The 18,077-nt window shown below is 39.8% G+C and overlaps 1 protein-coding gene across 3 annotated transcripts in view; it reads right to left on the bottom strand.

Moving 5' to 3' along the window:
• The window catches only part of LOC117289133 (maestro heat-like repeat-containing protein family member 1), a 53,039-nt gene that overhangs the window by 27,325 nt on the left and 7,637 nt on the right, over window positions 1-18,077 (bottom strand). Inside the window, exons 5-19 of one of the 3 annotated variants that reach the window (XM_033770113.1) lie at window positions 17,915-18,013; window positions 17,064-17,215; window positions 15,272-15,412; window positions 13,315-13,407; window positions 11,422-11,611; window positions 10,133-10,206; window positions 9,584-9,715; window positions 9,075-9,182; window positions 8,018-8,203; window positions 7,405-7,546; window positions 7,092-7,150; window positions 6,054-6,161; window positions 4,993-5,112; window positions 1,919-2,041; window positions 1,243-1,260 (exon numbers count right to left, since the gene is read on the bottom strand). In XM_033770113.1, coding sequence (XP_033626004.1) covers window positions 1,243-1,260; window positions 1,919-2,041; window positions 4,993-5,112; window positions 6,054-6,161; window positions 7,092-7,150; window positions 7,405-7,546; window positions 8,018-8,203; window positions 9,075-9,182; window positions 9,584-9,715; window positions 10,133-10,206; window positions 11,422-11,611; window positions 13,315-13,407; window positions 15,272-15,412; window positions 17,064-17,215; window positions 17,915-18,013 — 1,745 coding nt within the window. The remainder of the gene's footprint in view (window positions 1-1,242; window positions 1,261-1,918; window positions 2,042-4,992; window positions 5,113-6,053; window positions 6,162-7,091; window positions 7,151-7,404; window positions 7,547-8,017; window positions 8,204-9,074; window positions 9,183-9,583; window positions 9,716-10,132; window positions 10,207-11,421; window positions 11,612-13,314; window positions 13,408-15,271; window positions 15,413-17,063; window positions 17,216-17,914; window positions 18,014-18,077) is intronic. The other 2 variants (XM_033770114.1, XM_033770115.1) reach the window with 2 other exon arrangements.

Genomic DNA, 18,077 nt, shown 5'->3' with positions numbered 1-18,077 from the left:
AAAACTTTAACAAAAACAAGAGCTGTTTCGCAGCGCTTCGCTACGAAACAGCTAATAACATTAATAATAATAATAAATCTTAGCCCAAACATGCAAAAGAAAACAGAACAAGTTGGCAAAGCCCAACGAACTTTATACATTTTTTCTTTGTGGCAATATATTTTGAAATAAAAATAAAAATAAAATCGTTAAATAGTTGTTCTTCTTGTAGCCTCAAACCAAGAGTGGCTTTTAACCTTGTTTAAAAAAAAAAATAGCATAAACAAAAGACAAAAAGACACAACAGACACAAGATGGCTACTAGTGCCACACTCACCATTGCGGGACTCAAAAAAAGCGCAGTACAGACCTTTCTTTTGCAACGTCACAGCCCGAGTTTTTGCCAACCCAGATTGGAAAACTATGGAAAGCCGTAAGTGCAAATTAAGAAAAGATCGCTATTTTTTGTAACAATTTAACCAAATTTGTTGATTTTGTTAAAAAACAAACAAATAATTATGAGAGGTATTTTATTTAATTGAAAGTTTGCAGAGAATGCTGAATTTGGTTAAAACATCTCTTTTTAAGATTTAGTGTTTTACTAACATTCGGCCGACCATGCCAACCAAGGCGGTTTGTTTATCAACAAAAGAAAGGTCTATACTGTACATGTATAACAGTAACACACAGGGATAATGACTACAGTAACACACAGGGATAATGACTACCAAAAATGGTGGAACTCAACTCATTGGAACGGGTGACGACCGTGACAAGTCACCTGGTTTCTGATTGCTTAACAAACCCACTCATGACAAAACAAGAGAATGGAGGGCTGGGCTTATTGAACTTGTCTGTCACTTACTCAAAATGACAGTCACAAAGTTTACAGCTTAAACTTAAACAACAACCAAACGGTATGATGATCAAGGTCCAATTTCATAGAGCTGCTTAGCACGAAAATTTGCTTAGCATGAAATTTCTTCCTTGATAAAAACCGGACTACCAACCAAATTTCCATTTGTTGCATATTGCTTGTTACAGATATTAAGCTGTTGTCTACTTATCCTCAAATCACAGGGAAACTTGGTTGGTTATCTTGTTTTAATGAAGGCAAAAATGTCATGCTAAGCAAATTTTTGTGCTTAGCAGCTCTATGAGATTGGGCCCAGGTTTTTACAGGAAACACATTGAACAAATGAAAAGGTCTTTGTCACATATTATGCGGCGGTTGCAACATTTCACCATTAAGTGCGGACTTACTGAGAATAACGTCTGGTTCTTGAAGGAATTGAAGAAAGTCATACAAGGTAAAGGATAAACACTTGAAACTTTAACTTAATGTGTCATTTGAGATTTACGATGAACACACAAACTTTACTGTATTTCCCTCCCGAAATACAAACGAATAACACAACTGTAGATGGGCAATTCCAGAGTACCAGACACAAAGTGTGACCTGGGAGGGAACCATGGTAGGGCTAGAATTTGGGGGGAAACCAACAAGACCTCAGGGTCTTTATCAGAACCAACACTCACACTAAATAGATTTACACGTGGAAAAAAAGGGTAGCGACAAGTTCTTCAACGGCCAATTAAAGCCAACAGGGTCGGCGGCCGTGTGATAAAGGCCTGAGCCGAAGGCAAAGGGCCTCTACCGCCCGGCAACGACCCTGCAAGGTTTTAAACGGACGTTTAAGAACGAGTCACTACTCTTTTATTCCCATTTATAAATGCCCTTTTGTTAAAAAACGTTGACAAAATACAATTTTGACGTGAGGTAAGAGACTTGTAGTTTGTTTTCCACTTTCATATCAACTCTGTGGGAAAATTAGTGCTCTACAAAACTGAATTCGACTACAGAGCCCCTTGCTTCAAACCAGCTACAAGTATACCATGCTCAGATAGACACCTAGATCTTAAGTAAATTCAAACCTACCTTGACCAGTCCAAAGAAGCCGGTAGACTTACGAGCCATGTCCATTTTGGCGACGCTTTCTAGTTTGGCCAGTGCAACGTCCAGGTGGGAAGAAGCACAAAATCCCATTCCGTAGGCACATCCCTGGAGATGAAAAGAAGAAACAATTAATAATAAATTAACATTCATAAATACCTAAGACAGTTTCTCTATTCCTATTGGTGGAGAGCGCGTCACGTGGGGGTGTTTAAACAATTGATAATAATAATAATAATAATAAAGAATATTTAAAGGGCGCCAAAATCCACCAAAATGAGGTGCTCAAGGCGCACAGGAGGGGGAACCACACACAGCAAGGAAAATAAGACAAATAGACCAGTTACATATAGGCGAGATTAAACAAAGTGGTTTTCAACTTAACCTTGAAAGTATTGAGATTAGAAATAGTGCGGATTTGTAGAGGCAAGTCATTCCAGAGTGTGGGTCCAGCATGGGAAAAAGACCTATCGCCCCATGACTTGCTACTCTTAGTAACTTGAAGCATGCATGTATTGGAAGATCGGAGAGATCGCACAGGAGTATAAGCTTTAACCAAAGAAATGTTATATATAGGAGCAGAACCATGAATGCAATGAAAGATAAGCAACAGAAGTTTGAAAATAATACGAGATTCGACTGGTAGCCAGTGTAGTGACTTTAGAACCGGTGTAATGTGAGTGTGTTTCCTGGTAAGAGTGACAATGCGAGCAGCTGCGTTTTAATAATAATTTTTCTTGCATCAAGTCTTGCATTTCTCAAGTCTTGCAATAGATGCATTGGCGTTTTCTTGCGTTTTTTGTAATTTTTGTAGTTTAGAAAGTTGAGTTTGGGGGAAGTAAAAAAAAAGACCATTACCGAAATCCTGCCGAGAAGAAATGAGAGCATGGACTATTTTCTCAGTGGCTGGACAGATCAGGTATTTGCGGATCAGGCCAACATTTCTCAATTGGTAACGAACAGATTTACACATATTCTGCGCCTTGAACACCCAGCAGGGTGGATATGTGCGCATTACAAGTCTTATTATTATTATTATTATATATGACCTGACATAGGCATTGTACAATCGAAAGTTATACCAAGATTTCTGCAAGAATGAGAGAGAGGAATCACAGAATCAGCAATCTTGAAAGAAGTAACATTGATCTTTGAACATTAGAACCAAACAATAGAAACTCAGACTTAGCACAATTCAATTTAAGAGAGTACACACTCAACCAGCTACAAATATCCTCCACACAAGATTCAAGATTGTGAATGGAACAAAGTGCCTGACTTTGACTTGGGGGAAAAGAAACGTATAACTGAATGTCATCTGCGTAACAGTGATACTTGACAGAGTGACGTTGAAGAATGCTCTTTATACCGCTGAGATATATAGAAAACAATGTAGGACCACCGACAGATTCCTGCCGAACACCACAAGTAACAGGCATAGAATCAGATTTACAATCATTAATACATGTACATACAATCTGAGAACGATTACTTGTATATGACTCAAACCATTTATATGCCTGTCCAGTAATACCAAGTGATTGAAGAGTATGAAGTAAGATCTTATGGTTCACCGTATCGAAAGTGGAAGAAAGGTCCAGTAGAAGCAAAGCAGTAATATTTCCACCATCAATTTCATTGAGTATATGGTCAGAGACATTAACAAGGAGAGTCTCAACGCTGTGCAGTGGACGGTAGGCAGACTGACGGTTATCGAAAAGGTCATTACCAAGAAGATATTCAGAAACTCTAGAAAAAAACAACCCGCTCAATTATCTTAGACAAGTATGGTACATTAGCCCACAACCAGGGTTGATCGATCTCGCCGTGCCATTTCGGCACATGAATACGAGGATGCATACTACTACTACATGTACTATGCGCACAAATGCATATCTCAGTCATAAAAATAAAACACATGTACAGAGCTCAAGGAAAGGATGTCAGAGAACGGATAAGTTTTACTTTCTTACTTTATTACGCCTTTTAACTAAAAAGGCAATTATGAATGGGAATAAAAGAGTAATGACTCAATCTTAAACTGCCGTTAAAAACCTTGCTGGGTCGTGGCCGGGCCGGTTTTAAACGGCTGTTTTAAGGGTGTATGTACTCTTTGTAGGACAAAAAACACAATGTCCACAGATTTAAGCTAAACTTACACAGTTTGAAGATAATGATAGTAGAAAGCTTCCCTGAAAATAATATGTGCTGAGGTGCTGTAGTTTTTGGGTTATGAGTAAAACAATGTCATGAAAATAATTTTCGTCTCATGAGACCAAAATTATTTTAAGCATTTACAAACGTATTTTCATTACATTGTTTTACTCATTTCTCAAAAACTACAGCACCTCAGTAAGCAACATTTGAGGGGAAGCTTTCCACTATCATTATCTTCAAACCCTGTAAGTTTAATGTAAATCTATGGACATTTTGAAACAGTACCCAAATCCTTTAAGAACTCGTCACTGTTTAAGAACTCGTCACTACCTGTTCATTCCCCTATATTTAAAGTGAGCAATCTTTAATATTGCTTACCGATCGAAATGTCGAGTTGAAACCATCGGTTCAATATTGCTTACCGATCGAAATGTCGAGTTGAAACCATCGGTTCAATATTGCTTACCGATCGAAATGTCGAGTTGAAACCATCGGTTCAATATTGCTTACCGATCGAAATGTCGAGTTGAAACCATCGGTTCAATATTGCTTACCGATCGAAATGTCGAGTTGAAACCATCGGTTCAATATTGCTTACCGATTGAAATGTCGAGTTGAAACCATCGGTTCAATATTGCTTACCGATTGAAATGTCGAGTTGAAACCATCGGTTCTTCCAGAATCATCCCAACTCATTTAGAGATAGTCATTACATGTACATGGTGTTACCGCAAACCTTTCCATATTATCGTAACTAGTTAAAGTCTGTGCTTATTTGATGAAAATTACAGAAATGTTAATTTATGCATACATGTACATGTACGTTGGGATACACACTAAGTGAGAACACAGGTCTTTGACAACTACCAAAGGTGTCCAGTGCCTTTAAAGTCTATGCTTACCTCTCTTTCTATGTGATCGTTGTGTTTCATAGAGGAGAACATGATGTCAAGCTGCTTCTGCACAAACTGCGTGTTCTTTACCTTTCGCATCACTACCCCAAGACACTTGAACAAGAAATTCTGAAAAGAGAAAAATAGAAATTTCAAAAAAGATGTCAACAATGGATTTTGGAAGATTACACAAATTCATCTATTTAGAAGGCATCTGAAAAGTGTGAATCGTAGGAACGTTCTTATTGGATCTGATATTAGGGGGTTGCGCAGATGACCCCAAAATGTCATCATTACCATCGCAGAACCATCCGTCGTTGAAAACAAAACCTCCCTTAAGTAAATCTACGCCAGAATTGTGTGCAACTACTAAAAAGTGGACCATGGTGCCTCATTGACCAATGAAAAGGCTTTTTATCGCGCCTATCCAAAACAAGTATTTACATAAGTTTGTGATCCGAGAAGGGCACCAATTCTTAATTTGTCTGCAAAGAACCAGAAGCTGAGGCCATGTTTAATTCTCAAATTATCTTGTTCAGTTGTTTTTACTTTCATATTTTGTATCACTTTGCACTATACATTTGTGTACATTCCCACCAATCTATACAATAAAGTTAGTATAAACTAATAAGCCATTTAGATTTGAATAATGTCTGGTATAATGACTCACTTAGTTACAATGTACCGCTTGAATACCTTGAATACACTTGAATACCTCAGACTATAGAGACATTTGATAAGTCAATGATGCGGGGGCAAGCTTTTGTATAGCAACCTCCAGATGAGTAAACCCTGGTACCATTGTTCCATACACATCCATTAAGAGTTGGTTGTGTATGGGTGATCACCGTCTCTTACATAACTACGCAAAAGTTCGCCCTGAATCATGTGAAATAGCAACCGTCTCTATCGTCTGATGAATTCAAACTTAAGCGGTACCTTGTGATCAAGCAGGTCATTGTACTAGACAATGTTCAAATGTAATACGCAAATGGTTTACTGACAAAACAAACTCTTGATCAAATACACGTACGCACGAGACTTGCACAGTCTGTTGCCACGATACTGACCTTTTCTTGAGGTGTATCTTGGTACAGTGGGAGTTGTTGTCCTAGAGCTGTGCCGATGTCACAGTGCCAGTCTTCCTCTTCCACTGTGTCTAACGTCTTGGAGAGCAGCTGCAAAGGCGAAGTACATGTAAAGTAACAAAAGTAACTATTAAGTCTGTCCGAGCCAATGTTTCATTAGCATTAAACAACTGAGAATATTTCTTTTCCCCCTGGACAGGATGCCAGTCCATTGCATGTTACTCCCCCAGATTTCACCGGTACCCATTGGTACTACTGGGTGGAGAGAAGCAATTATGTTACCATTTTTGTTACCACTGTCTATCACACGTTACTCCCCAAGCTCTCGCCGGTACCCATTGGTACTACTGGGTGGAGAGAAGCAATTATGTTACCATTTATGCTACCACTGTCCATCACACGTTACTCCCCAAGCTCTTGCCGGTACCCATTGGTACTACTGGGTGGAAAAAAGCAATTATGCTACCATTTATGTTACCACTGTCCATCACACGTTACTCCCCAAGCTCTCGCCGGTACCCATTGGTACAGTGTACTACTGGGTGGAGAGAAGCAATTATGCTAGCATTTATGTTACCACTGTCCATCACACGTTACTCCACCAGCTCTCGCTGGTACCCATTTGTACTCCTGGGTGGAGAGAAGCAATTATGTTACCAATGTCTATCGCATGTTGCTCCCCCAGCTTTAGCTGGTACCCATTTGTACTCCTGGGTGGAGAGAAGCAATTATATTACCAATGTCCATCACATTTTACTCCTTGTTGGAGAAAAAGCAATTATGATAAAGTGCAATGTACCTTGCTCAAGGATACACGTGTCGCAACAGACCAGGCCAGGATTCGAGCCCACGTTTTTTAAATTACAGATCATGAGTCCAGTGTCCTAGACCGCTCGGCCACGATACCCCACTAGAAGTAAGCCCGGATAATTGGTAACAAACGCTAAAAGAATTATGCTGACAATACTCAGACCAAAACGAAAAGAAGTAAGATTTGACACTTCGCCTGGAAATATTTACCTTTAACAGTAAATCCTCCCAGGACTTCTGCGACCACTTTTCTTCATCGTCCAAGTTTTCTAAACCAAGAGAAATGTAATTATTAATATTGCAATAGAGAATGAAATTGTTTTAAAAAAAAATTGTTGTAACTGTGTTCCAGCTGTTTTGCTCAGTTAAGCTTGGTTTTAAGATAGCGGAGTTATTTTCACGGGTATTATTTTTTTCTTAAAAGCATTAAAGCATTAAAAGGCAATCCTAAAATGTTGACTAAATTAGTTCGGACCAAATTCCATTATTTCCCAGATCAAGGTTAAATGGTTAAGGATCCTACCTTCAATGTACTGCATGAGTTTAGGTATCACAGCGTCCCACATGTCCACAATACCACTGTGGATGTTGGGAGACATCGCGTGCATCAGCTTCAAAACATGGATGCCACGTTTTCGACCGTTGTCTGGTCGCCCGGCCATAACCTGAAGACGAGGGATACAACATTATTTTCTTATAAATTCAAGTTCCAGTACATGTGTAATATCACAATCTGTACATATCTGAACTGGCTAACAGTGATATTTGTTTTACATGTACGTGTACCTCGCAGGACAACTTCAGAAAACCCTTAATTTAAAGATTTTAGTCAGTCAATCGACAATAGCTCAGTATTGCTGGCGTAGGTCCGAGTATGCGAAAAATCTATTAGGTGCGTGTGGATTGTGTGTAGGCGCGTTTAGAAATAGATTATGCGCTGTTACTATAGCTATGAAATGTGTCCCGCATAATGAAATTGGTGTACAGGAGTTTGCGCGCCCGACACGCGAAAGCCAGCCATTTAGGAAAAGTTCCAGCTGGTCATTATCAAACACCCCCCACTTGACACGCTCTCCACCAATAGGAATATCAAAAGTGCCTGGGTGTTTATGAAAAACCAGCTACATGTACATTACCATGAGTCTAGCCACAAGAGCGTTGGGTTTAGGCAGGCTGCTCAACTCCTCAAAGAGGAGTTTATAATCATCAGCTTCCTCATCGCGTTTCTTGGCTCCGATGAAGGCCAAGCTCTGGCAGAGTGTACCCATTGCATCGGTGTATTGAGGCATGATTAGAAACTCCATCAGATAGGGCCATAGTACCTGGCAAAGATAAAGATGGGTAATTGTTATCAGACATGAAACTTTCTCATAGACCCCTACTTTCTCAAAAAGGACCCTCACTGGGTCAAAAAGCACCCACACTTGAACGAAAAGCCTTCTCACTGAGGTCAAAAAGCACCTTTACTGGGGTCAAAAAGCACCCTCACTGGGGTCAAAGGAGGCAAATGATAGGACAATATGTAGATGTTCTTTGTGCATGTTGGCTCTCATTGCACAGTCTTCTGCGTTCCAACCAACATTGTGGGGAGGACAGGGGACAGGGAGAGAATGTTTTCTTGTCGCTGGGGAAAGTGGACAGGGAATGTTTATAGTAACGTTGTGGATGGGTGGCCCAAGCTCTTTGGCCCAGATTTTAGACTTATGTTGACGGTCTCCTTATCTTATGCATGACCACATCACTCCCATCCTTTATAATCTACCTTGGCTTCCCATCAAACAACGCATCAAATTCTCACTTTCAAGGCACTTCAAGATTTAGCCCCACTCTACATTCAAAACCTGTTGACTCCCCATACTACAAGACCGGGTCTTAGATTCACCAGCAACATGCTCTTTGTTCCCCGGTCTCGTCTAGCCAGCTACGGGGACAGGGGGTTTCCCACTACAGCACCAAGGCTCTGGAGTTCACTCCCTGAAACCTCAGGGAAATACATAGCATTTACATCCTTCAGCAGCAACTCAAAACACACCTGTTCAGACTTGCTTTCCCTAACAATTGAGAATTCCCTCTTTTCCATCTTGACCGGTGCCTTTGAATGTTTTTACACCGATTTAGTGCGCCTTTATAAATGCTGTGTACTTATTATTATTATTATTATTATTATTATCTTATAGCTGTGAGTATACTTACTGATTCCATATCCACAACTGTTGTGGTGATGAGATTCATGACGTTTTCACACATAGATTTCAACGCAGCGTTGGTCACTTGCTCTGAATCAGCTTTCTCTTTCTTGTTCTTCATTTTAAACAAACAAAAAATCAGAAATTACACAACAGTTATTTTGTAAATCAACGAGGACAATACATTTTTGGTTATCAATGTTGCCAGAAAAACCTAGATGAACATTACAATTAAGTCAGATTATACGATACCATCCAATGTGGTTTAGAATGAATTATACCAGTCAGTTCTTGACTGTCTTTGACTCAAATTATTGTTTTAAATTTGTTTATTATTTTGACTTGAATTGATAAGCTGTTGCAAACTGCTTACCAAACAAAAGGATGGTATAAACGCCAAAAAAAAGTCAATGACCTGATGAACATGACGAAAGCTAAAACCTCTGCGAGGGTCAAAACGTCTGGCCATGAAAAACTTTGTTATATTATTTTGTATAAGGTACAACATTTGCTCACCGTTTGTTGGACGTCGTTCGGTGAGAGGGCACACTGCTTCACCACAAACTCTACCATGAGATTACCGCCCTCTAGCTCCAGGTAACCGTGGTGAGCCATCGCAATCACCACCTGCGCAAATATCCTCTTTATCTGTTCAAAGGTCAAAAATCAAGGTCAAAGGTCATTGTTTATACTACCTCTCCCTCTCTATCACAGTTCAAGTGAAATTTGAGGAAGTTATTTCGTTCATAATTTCATTCTAGCTACGGGGTGTTCCAGTTTGTCTAGTAGGTTTTGAGAAGAGATTTAAATTGTGTGGTACAAAGACAAGATCTAAGATTAAGTGGAAGAGAGTTCCAAATGCATGGCTGGCGCAGGAAAAGACAAAGAACTGTCACCCCAAGAGTGTCAAGATTTGGGTTCAATGAGGGTAAACATGGAGCTTGATCAAAGATTCCTTGACGGAGTGTTAAACTTGAAGAAGTTCTGAGATATAGTAGGGAGCCTTGCTGTTAGGCATGTTAGGTGCTTTGTAGATTCGTACAAATACACAATGCGTACATGTACCTTATTACTCTGATCTCCAAGAACTATCCTTAAACCAGACAGAATCAGCGACTTCTTGGTCTCCATATGTGGACCTGAAAAAGATATGAACATGACACAACTAAAAATCAACACAGATTTCATCGTAAAACGTCTTGGCAAGAAATAAGAGAATAAAAGGTTAGCGACAAGTTCTTCAACAGCCGTTTAAAGCCGGAAGTTGGCGGCCGTGTGATAAAGGCCCGAGCTTCTGGGCTTACTGTGTAAGTGTGTAAACTTTCATAAGCGCCGATTCTTTGCTTACGGTAAGCAGAGCCATGACATTGACTGACAGACCTCTAGGGAGCCATACCGCCACATTTAAAGGGGAGAGGGGATTGGGTTGGGAAAGGGGAAATAGGATGGGGAAAAAGCAAACTGAAGGGAGGAAAGGAACATAAAGTAGGATTCTCCATTATGGCAGCTAGTGCAACGGTAGTTAGAGACCAAAGAGCAGACGTTAACAGATTGAAAAGTCAAATTTATGTTTGAGTTGTAAACAATGTAATCCGATTGGTCAAGAAATGTTCATTGCCGAAGTGGAGTCATTATGTGAGGTTTGCAGTAGCACCATGGGAAACCTCTTTTGAGTAGTGTTGGTTCAGAGATTAGCTGGAGGTTGACAGGTCAATGATTGGATCAGTATGCTCAGACCAACCTCGCTACCATGGGCAGCGCGCCGTATCACGTTAGCTCTACGTACGAATGGGGAGGGAAACTCCGATCCGCGCTTTGATTGGCTATCATATTCGCGCAAAATTTGAAACGCTGTGCGTCTCCAAAAAGCTCTATACGCCGAAATGCGTGCATATAAAGATGTACGTATTCACTTTTTTGTGTCTCACAACACTGAACGCCAAGGCAAGTTTATGACTTTTATTACACACATCGCATCCAGCGTGTGCGCGACTAACGCCCAACACAGAACGGATCAACCACATGACTAATTGTAATATCCCTTATATTTGGATATCTTGGAGTTACACTTCAAGGGTTTATGATCGAGCAAGGCATGCTGGGGAAAAAAGGGGCACGGTGAGATCGATCACCCCTGGGATCGAGGTTGTGCTCAGACCAGTATGCTCTGATCTTCTCCTGAAGACAATCAGACCATACTGACCAAAACGTTGAGTTGTCGACCACTGGTTCGTTTAAGAACAATTACACCATTTAAATAAGATTTACACGCGGTGCTACCGCAAACTTTACCTAAGTATACTCCCACCATGCTAAGTTTCAAAATCATAGTGGAATCATGAAAAGGGCTTCACCTGCTGAGTTGATGAGTTGCTTGAAGACAAAGAGGGTCCCGATACGGACTTTCTCGTTGCCTTCTATTTTCTGGAGGAGGTACCCAACGACGCGATCTGGGAAGGACCGAGCGACAACGGCGAAGCAACGCAACAGCTCATTGTGGTTCTTCATCGTAATGGGTTGGACAAAATCTGGTGGTACACATACCTTTTGAAAGACAAGACACAACCCACAAAGATATTGACAGAGCGATCATTTGTGTATAAGATTTGAGGTATTGCATGGGGAGGTATTAAAACAAATTTGGTTTGCGGCAATATTATTGCTGGCAGCCGGGATGTCTAGTGAGCACCTACCATGCTATGCTTCAGTTCAACCATACAAATAGGGACACCAGATACTGGAAAACATGCCTTGTAATATCCCTTTTCAGAAAGCCATTGTGTAACCCATTATTCGACGACAAATTGAGCCAAAATTTTGGTTTGTTATTTTATGGATATGTTGGGCTACACAAAGTGAAAATACTGGTACTTGACAATACCAAAGGTGCCAAATGCTTTAACTATTGGTAATTGTCTAAGACCAGTCTTCTTGCTTGGTGTATCTCAACATAACATTGTATGCATAAAATAACAAACCTGTGAAAATTTGAGCTCAATTGGTCGACGAAGTTGCGAGAGAATAATGGAAGAAAAAACGCCCTTGTTGCACAAGTTGTGTGAATCTAATTTCGAGGTCTTGAAATCAAATTCAAATATTTTAGTGAGAAATTGCTTCTCTCTCGAAGACAAGGTTACTTCGGAGGGAGCGGTTTCTCACAATGTTTCATACTATCAACAGCTCTCCATTGCTATTACCAAGTAAGGTTTTATGCTAATAATTATTATTATATAACTGACATACAGATCCTTGTCATTTGATTGGTGGAACTTACTTCACGTGACATTCACTATTACTCCCATCCGCACCGGCGATCAAAAAGACCTATTCTCCCATGGGGAATAGCATTTCCCATTCAACAGTTAGGATCATCCTTGTTCCCAATGTTTTTGAGCAGTACAGCGCCGCCGCGCCGCTGCTAAAACAAAGGAGCACCTGTGCAAAAGGTTGTGATCCGATTGCTACTAAATATGTGCATTGTTGCCGCTACGTGGCGCTATATGATTTTTCATACTTTTAAAATACATCAAAATGACAAGGATCTGTATGTCAGTTATATAAAACAAATATTGTGGCTTTAATTCGTGGAATGGAAGGAATATTATTGCAAGGTAAAATTTGGACTGTTCCACTTCACTCGGCTTCGCCTCGTGAAATGGAACAGTCCAAATTTTACCTTGCAATAATATTCCTCCCATTCCACTCTGAGCCACTCAATATTTGTATACTATTTCCAATAGCGTCCACTGCCTTTATAAAGAGTGGTACAGCTTCACGATAATGTTGAACAAGAAAGATTGAAGTTTTGTGATATCAGATGATCAACATCATGCTTTAGTTTGTAGCACACTGTAACTGGTATCGCTCCCAACAAAACAATCCTCTACAAGAATGTAGATACCGCCAAAGATCCAGACTTGAGTAAAGTAAACTCATCTCATAGAGTTATATATAAGAACTACAGGCCGCACTGGCCTATATACGCACTCCGGCATGCGCGCAGGCGGCCATTTTCTAAGTTGACAAAACTGGCATCTCACAGCGTGTGTTTGTGCGGCCATTTTTCAATAAAAAAAAACTAAAACGTGTATTTCATATTCAACACGCGTGCAGAATGACGCGCTTGTCATCTTGCGGTCCCGTGGCGTTTGTGCACGAAGTATCACTCGTGAACCCTCTAGTCCTTATATATAACTCTATGACTCATCCTAACATCAGAGACTGGATTATTTTAGTCTGTGTCCTACCTGAGCGTGCAGTGTATTCAGTATGGTGTCTAGCTGTGGATCCAGCATAGTGCTGCCGTTCTCTACAGCTGCCTCTAATATCATACAAAGGCCCTGTTCAGTTAAAAAACAAGGAACAATAATAACAATCAATACATATTTGGTTTGCGGTAACACCATGTGTGTACCTACTTGCCAGGTAGAGTTTGTTCTTAGAGAACTGTCTTTGTTTATAATAATAATAATAATAATAAGACTTGTAATTAAGCTTGGGCGATATCCCGATATTATCGAATATCGCGATATTAATTTGGAAACGATTTCGATATCGCTTCGATTTGGTTTTAATCGAAAACTCGATATATCGCGATATCGATTAAGTATCGCAATATCGCGATGTATTTCCTAGCTGAGACATCTTGCACCCCATAGGTTTGGAGTAAAACCAGAAGAATAGTTCATTATAACACCTCTCTTATGCTATGACTGTCTCTTCTACAACTTTCACTGGGAGTTTGAAGACTGATGATGTCAAATTTAATTAATCGCGATTATATTGAATATCGCGATATATTATCGGCGATATATCGTGAATAACATAATTCGATATCGCCCAAGCTTACTTATAATGCGCACGTACATGTACATGTATCCACCCTGCTGGGTATTCAAGGCGCAGTAAAACCAACAACAAACAAAACAGAACAAAACAAAAACAATACAAAGAAAAACAGACAAAACAAAAATTAGTCCTTGAAAACCTGTGACATAAGATAAGTTTTGAGAAGAGATTTGAATGTTGTGGTACAAAGACAAGTTCTAAGATTAAGTGGTAGAGAGTTCCAGATGCGTGGCGCAGCTGAAGAAAAAGACCTGTCTCCCTATGAGTGTTGAGACTTGGGTTCAATGAGAAGAAGCATGGAACTTGATCGAAGACTTCTTGATGGAGTGTAAACTTGAAGAAGTTCAGAATTATAGAGGGGAGCCTTGCCATTAAGTGCTTTGTGGACAATGAGCATCAGTTTGAAGATGATTCGTTGAGAGATAGGGAGCCAGTGTACATGTAGTTGTTTCAGAATGGGGTGATGGAACAGGATTTCTTAGACATTGTCACAATTCTACTACCGAGGAGTAGATTTTATCGGATGTTCAGGAGATTTCTCCGTTCTTTCGCTTTTAAACTACTAACCGGGCGGAAGGTATACAAAATTGGCTGGGACTACTACTTTTGCTGACAGGATCGTAATTAGCGTTATCAAGCAATCAATCACAGAGACAGCAAAGGGTCTGTTGCACTGATCTCCTGTGTCCTTGTCCTACAGCCTCGGGCGCCACATTGTTGAGACCAGGATGATCTTGGACAGCCTCTGGGTCTCTTTAGCTAACGTAAAAAAACCCAGTGCCCTAATCGAAAAGTGTTCCTGGTTTGACTGGCAGCATATTTTTCACACAATTCTTAAATCAGACTTAATTAAAGGATTTGGGTACTTTTTCAAAATGTCCATAGATTAACATTAAACTTACAGGGTTTGAAGATAATGATAGTAGAAAGCTTCCCTGAAAATATTACTTACTGAGGTGCTGTAGTTTTTGAGAAATGAGTAAAAAAAATGTAAAAAAAATGTCATTGTAAATGATTAAAATAATTTTCGTCTCATGAGACGAAAGTTATTTTCATGACATTGTTTTACTCATTTCCCAAAAACTACAGCACCTCAGTACGTAATACATGTATGTTCAGGGAAGCTTTCTACTATCATTATCTTCAAACTGTGTAAGTTTAGTGTAAATCTGGGGACATTGTGTTTTTTGTCCTACAAAAGTTTCATAGACCCTTTAAGTAGGAAGAACATTATACCTGCCTCCTTGGTTGGTAAGTTCACCCAAAAAGTCCAATGCGAAAATGGCTGTAATGTACTGTAATATTTCACCAAGTAAAAGTAGTGAGAACAAAGAGATGGTATCTTGTAAGTGTTACCTGCGTAATGAAGAATGGCTCATGGTGTTTCTTGTACAGGTTCAAGATGGAAGGGATGAGTTTTGGGGTCTGCTCTTCGAGACGCTCCTGGGAAATGATCTTAGACATGTTGCCCAGCGCCTCCACGACAATCAAGCGTAGCTTTGGAGAATAACAAAGATAAATTAGGAAACGTTTAAGTCTTAAAAGGAGAAACAAAAACCAGCTAAAAACTTATCCACTTGTGAGACGGTAGATTAATAATAATGAGTGCTTGGTGCACTCATTTAGTGCATCATTACAAGGACATGTTGCTGGTCCCGCTGGAAGAGGACAGCTGAAAGCCAGATGGACTGACAACATTTGGCACTTAAAAGACATAAAACGACAACCACTCTGGACAGGGAGGCTTGGAGAGGGTTCGTCCCTCGGACCACCACGGTACGGCGGAGAGAGCTTTGAACCATTTTGGAAGCACTGGGGAATTATCTAGAATAAATAGGCAAAATGTGAGGATAAATTTGTCACAGAAGGCAGTGCTTTTGGAAACGATGAGGATCCTAAAACAAACAAAAAATTGGATGGCACAAGGGAAAATGTGATCTTTCTTTTGTATGCTGTGAAAATATGAAATAATAATAATAATTATAATACAAGACATTTATATACTGCATAATGAAGGAGCCTCTATCCGCATCAACATAAAACATTGAAGTGAATTATATAAACCAATTTATAACAAAAATAAAGATTCAAATTAATGAGTCTTTGCAAATCAGAACAGAGTCAGATTGGCGAACTGGTGAGTCGCTTCATAATGAAGGTGCCATGATGTTGAAGGCTGTGTGGCCATAGAATTTAGTGGGAAAAGTAGTCAAAGGAATGGCCGAAGAAGAGACGAACAGGAATATATTTATGCAGAAGATCAGAGTCTGTAGATATGCCATGAAAAGGTTCGAAAGTGGACCAAGAGATTTCTTCTCTTGCGTCTGTATTACAGTACAACCTCCAGACATGCCAGTAACTGAATTTATAACACACCTCTTGCTTGTTCTGTATTCTGGTTGGCTGAAACACGGTCATGCGGGATGAACTAATATACATGTAGGCTAGTGATCGCGCGGAATGGACGTATACTAGTTACCTCGTTGCCAGTCAATATGTGTATAATAGTCATAGTGGTGATCACCCTATTTGACGATATCTTTGTCCAAGGATGCCAATCAGAAGCCATACAGACAGTGACTGCCACATAGCCAGGGATCACACGCAAAATAACAAAACAACCTGGGAAGCTGCAGCTGAGGGATCACCTTAAAGCCATTGGACCCTTTCAGTAAACAGTATTGTCCAAGGCCCACACTTTGTGTATCATAACTTCTATATCAAAAAACAAACCTGTGAAAATTTGGGCTTAATCGGTCATCGGAGTCGGGAGAAAATAACGGGTAAATCCACCCTTGTATCCGCGCGTTTCGCCGTGTCATGACATGTGTTTAAAATAAATCCGTAATTCTCGTTAACGAGAATTTATATTGTTTTACTGTTTTCTCAAAAAGTAAAGCATTTCATGGAATAATATTTCAAGAGAAGTATTTCACCACTACCTTCTGTAAACCCTGTAAGTTATTTGTAAATCTGTGATTTTTTTATTGATTTTTTTGTACCGAAAGGGTCCAATGGCTTTAAGAGGATGTGACTTAATGTTTCAAATATCAAGTATATTGAAAGAGAAGAGATCACCAGTTTGTTTGAAAGCAGAGTGAGAAAGCTTCCACCAGCATATTTAATATCACTTTTTTTTTTAATTTACCTTTGGTTCTTTTGACTGCAGCCAAGAATTGAAGACGTGGTCAAACGCAGTGAAGATCTGTGTGGAGTAGGTATGCCTACTGATTGACGCATCGGGGGCATTCTCAATGTTGGCCACGTAGTCTTCGATACTCTCGCTGAATTTTGATAACGCTGTGCGGGAAGATCAGACAAGCAATGAACAATCACACAATGTTCAGCAATCAGGGCCCAATTTTGTTGAGTTAAAGGCACTGGACAAGTTTGGTAATTACTGAAAGTGTATATTAGCATAACAAATTTCTTGGTAACGAGCAGCGGAGTGAGAAATAACTTCTTCCTCAAAAACTACGTTATTTCAGAGGGAGTCGTTTCTCACAATGTTTTACACTATCAACAGTTCTCCATTGCTTGTTACCAAGTAAGTTTTTATGCTAACAATTATTTTGAGCAGTTACCAAAAGTGTCCGGTGCCTTTAAAGGAACACGTTGCCTTGGATCGGACGAGTTGGTCTATAAAAAGCATTTGAAACCGTTTATTATGAAATGCATATGGTTAGAAAGATGTTTAAAATTAAAATATAATGATCCACACAAGTATCACTCAAAATTGCACGATTTTCTATTTACGTTGCGAACTAACACGGTCGGCCATTTATGGAAGTGAAAAATTTGACTCCCATAAATGGCCGACCGTGTTAGTCGACGAGGTAAAAAGAAAAAAACACGCAATATCAAGGTATATTTGTGTAGATCATTGTATTCTACTTTTACAACATCTTTCTACACATGTGCCATTTATAACAGAACGCTTTTCAAAGACAAATTTGACTGATCCGAGGCAACGTGTGCCTTCAAGTAATCAGTTCTTACCATTAACGATGACCCATTTCATATTGTCCTGCTTGGCCATTCCAAGCATGGGGAGCATGGTGCCCAGTGTAGCCGTAAGAAACGGCACAAAGCCAAAACCTAGGAGGGCGCAAATAAAATATGCAATTAGTAAAACCTCAAAACAAGGCACAACACCAAAGGG

This window comes from Asterias rubens, chromosome 4 (assembly GCF_902459465.1).
Source record: "Asterias rubens chromosome 4, eAstRub1.3, whole genome shotgun sequence".
Taxonomy (NCBI): Eukaryota; Metazoa; Echinodermata; class Asteroidea; order Forcipulatida; family Asteriidae; genus Asterias; species Asterias rubens.
Note: the sequence above shows the minus strand (reverse complement) of the source record. Positions and strands in the feature narration are given on the sequence as shown.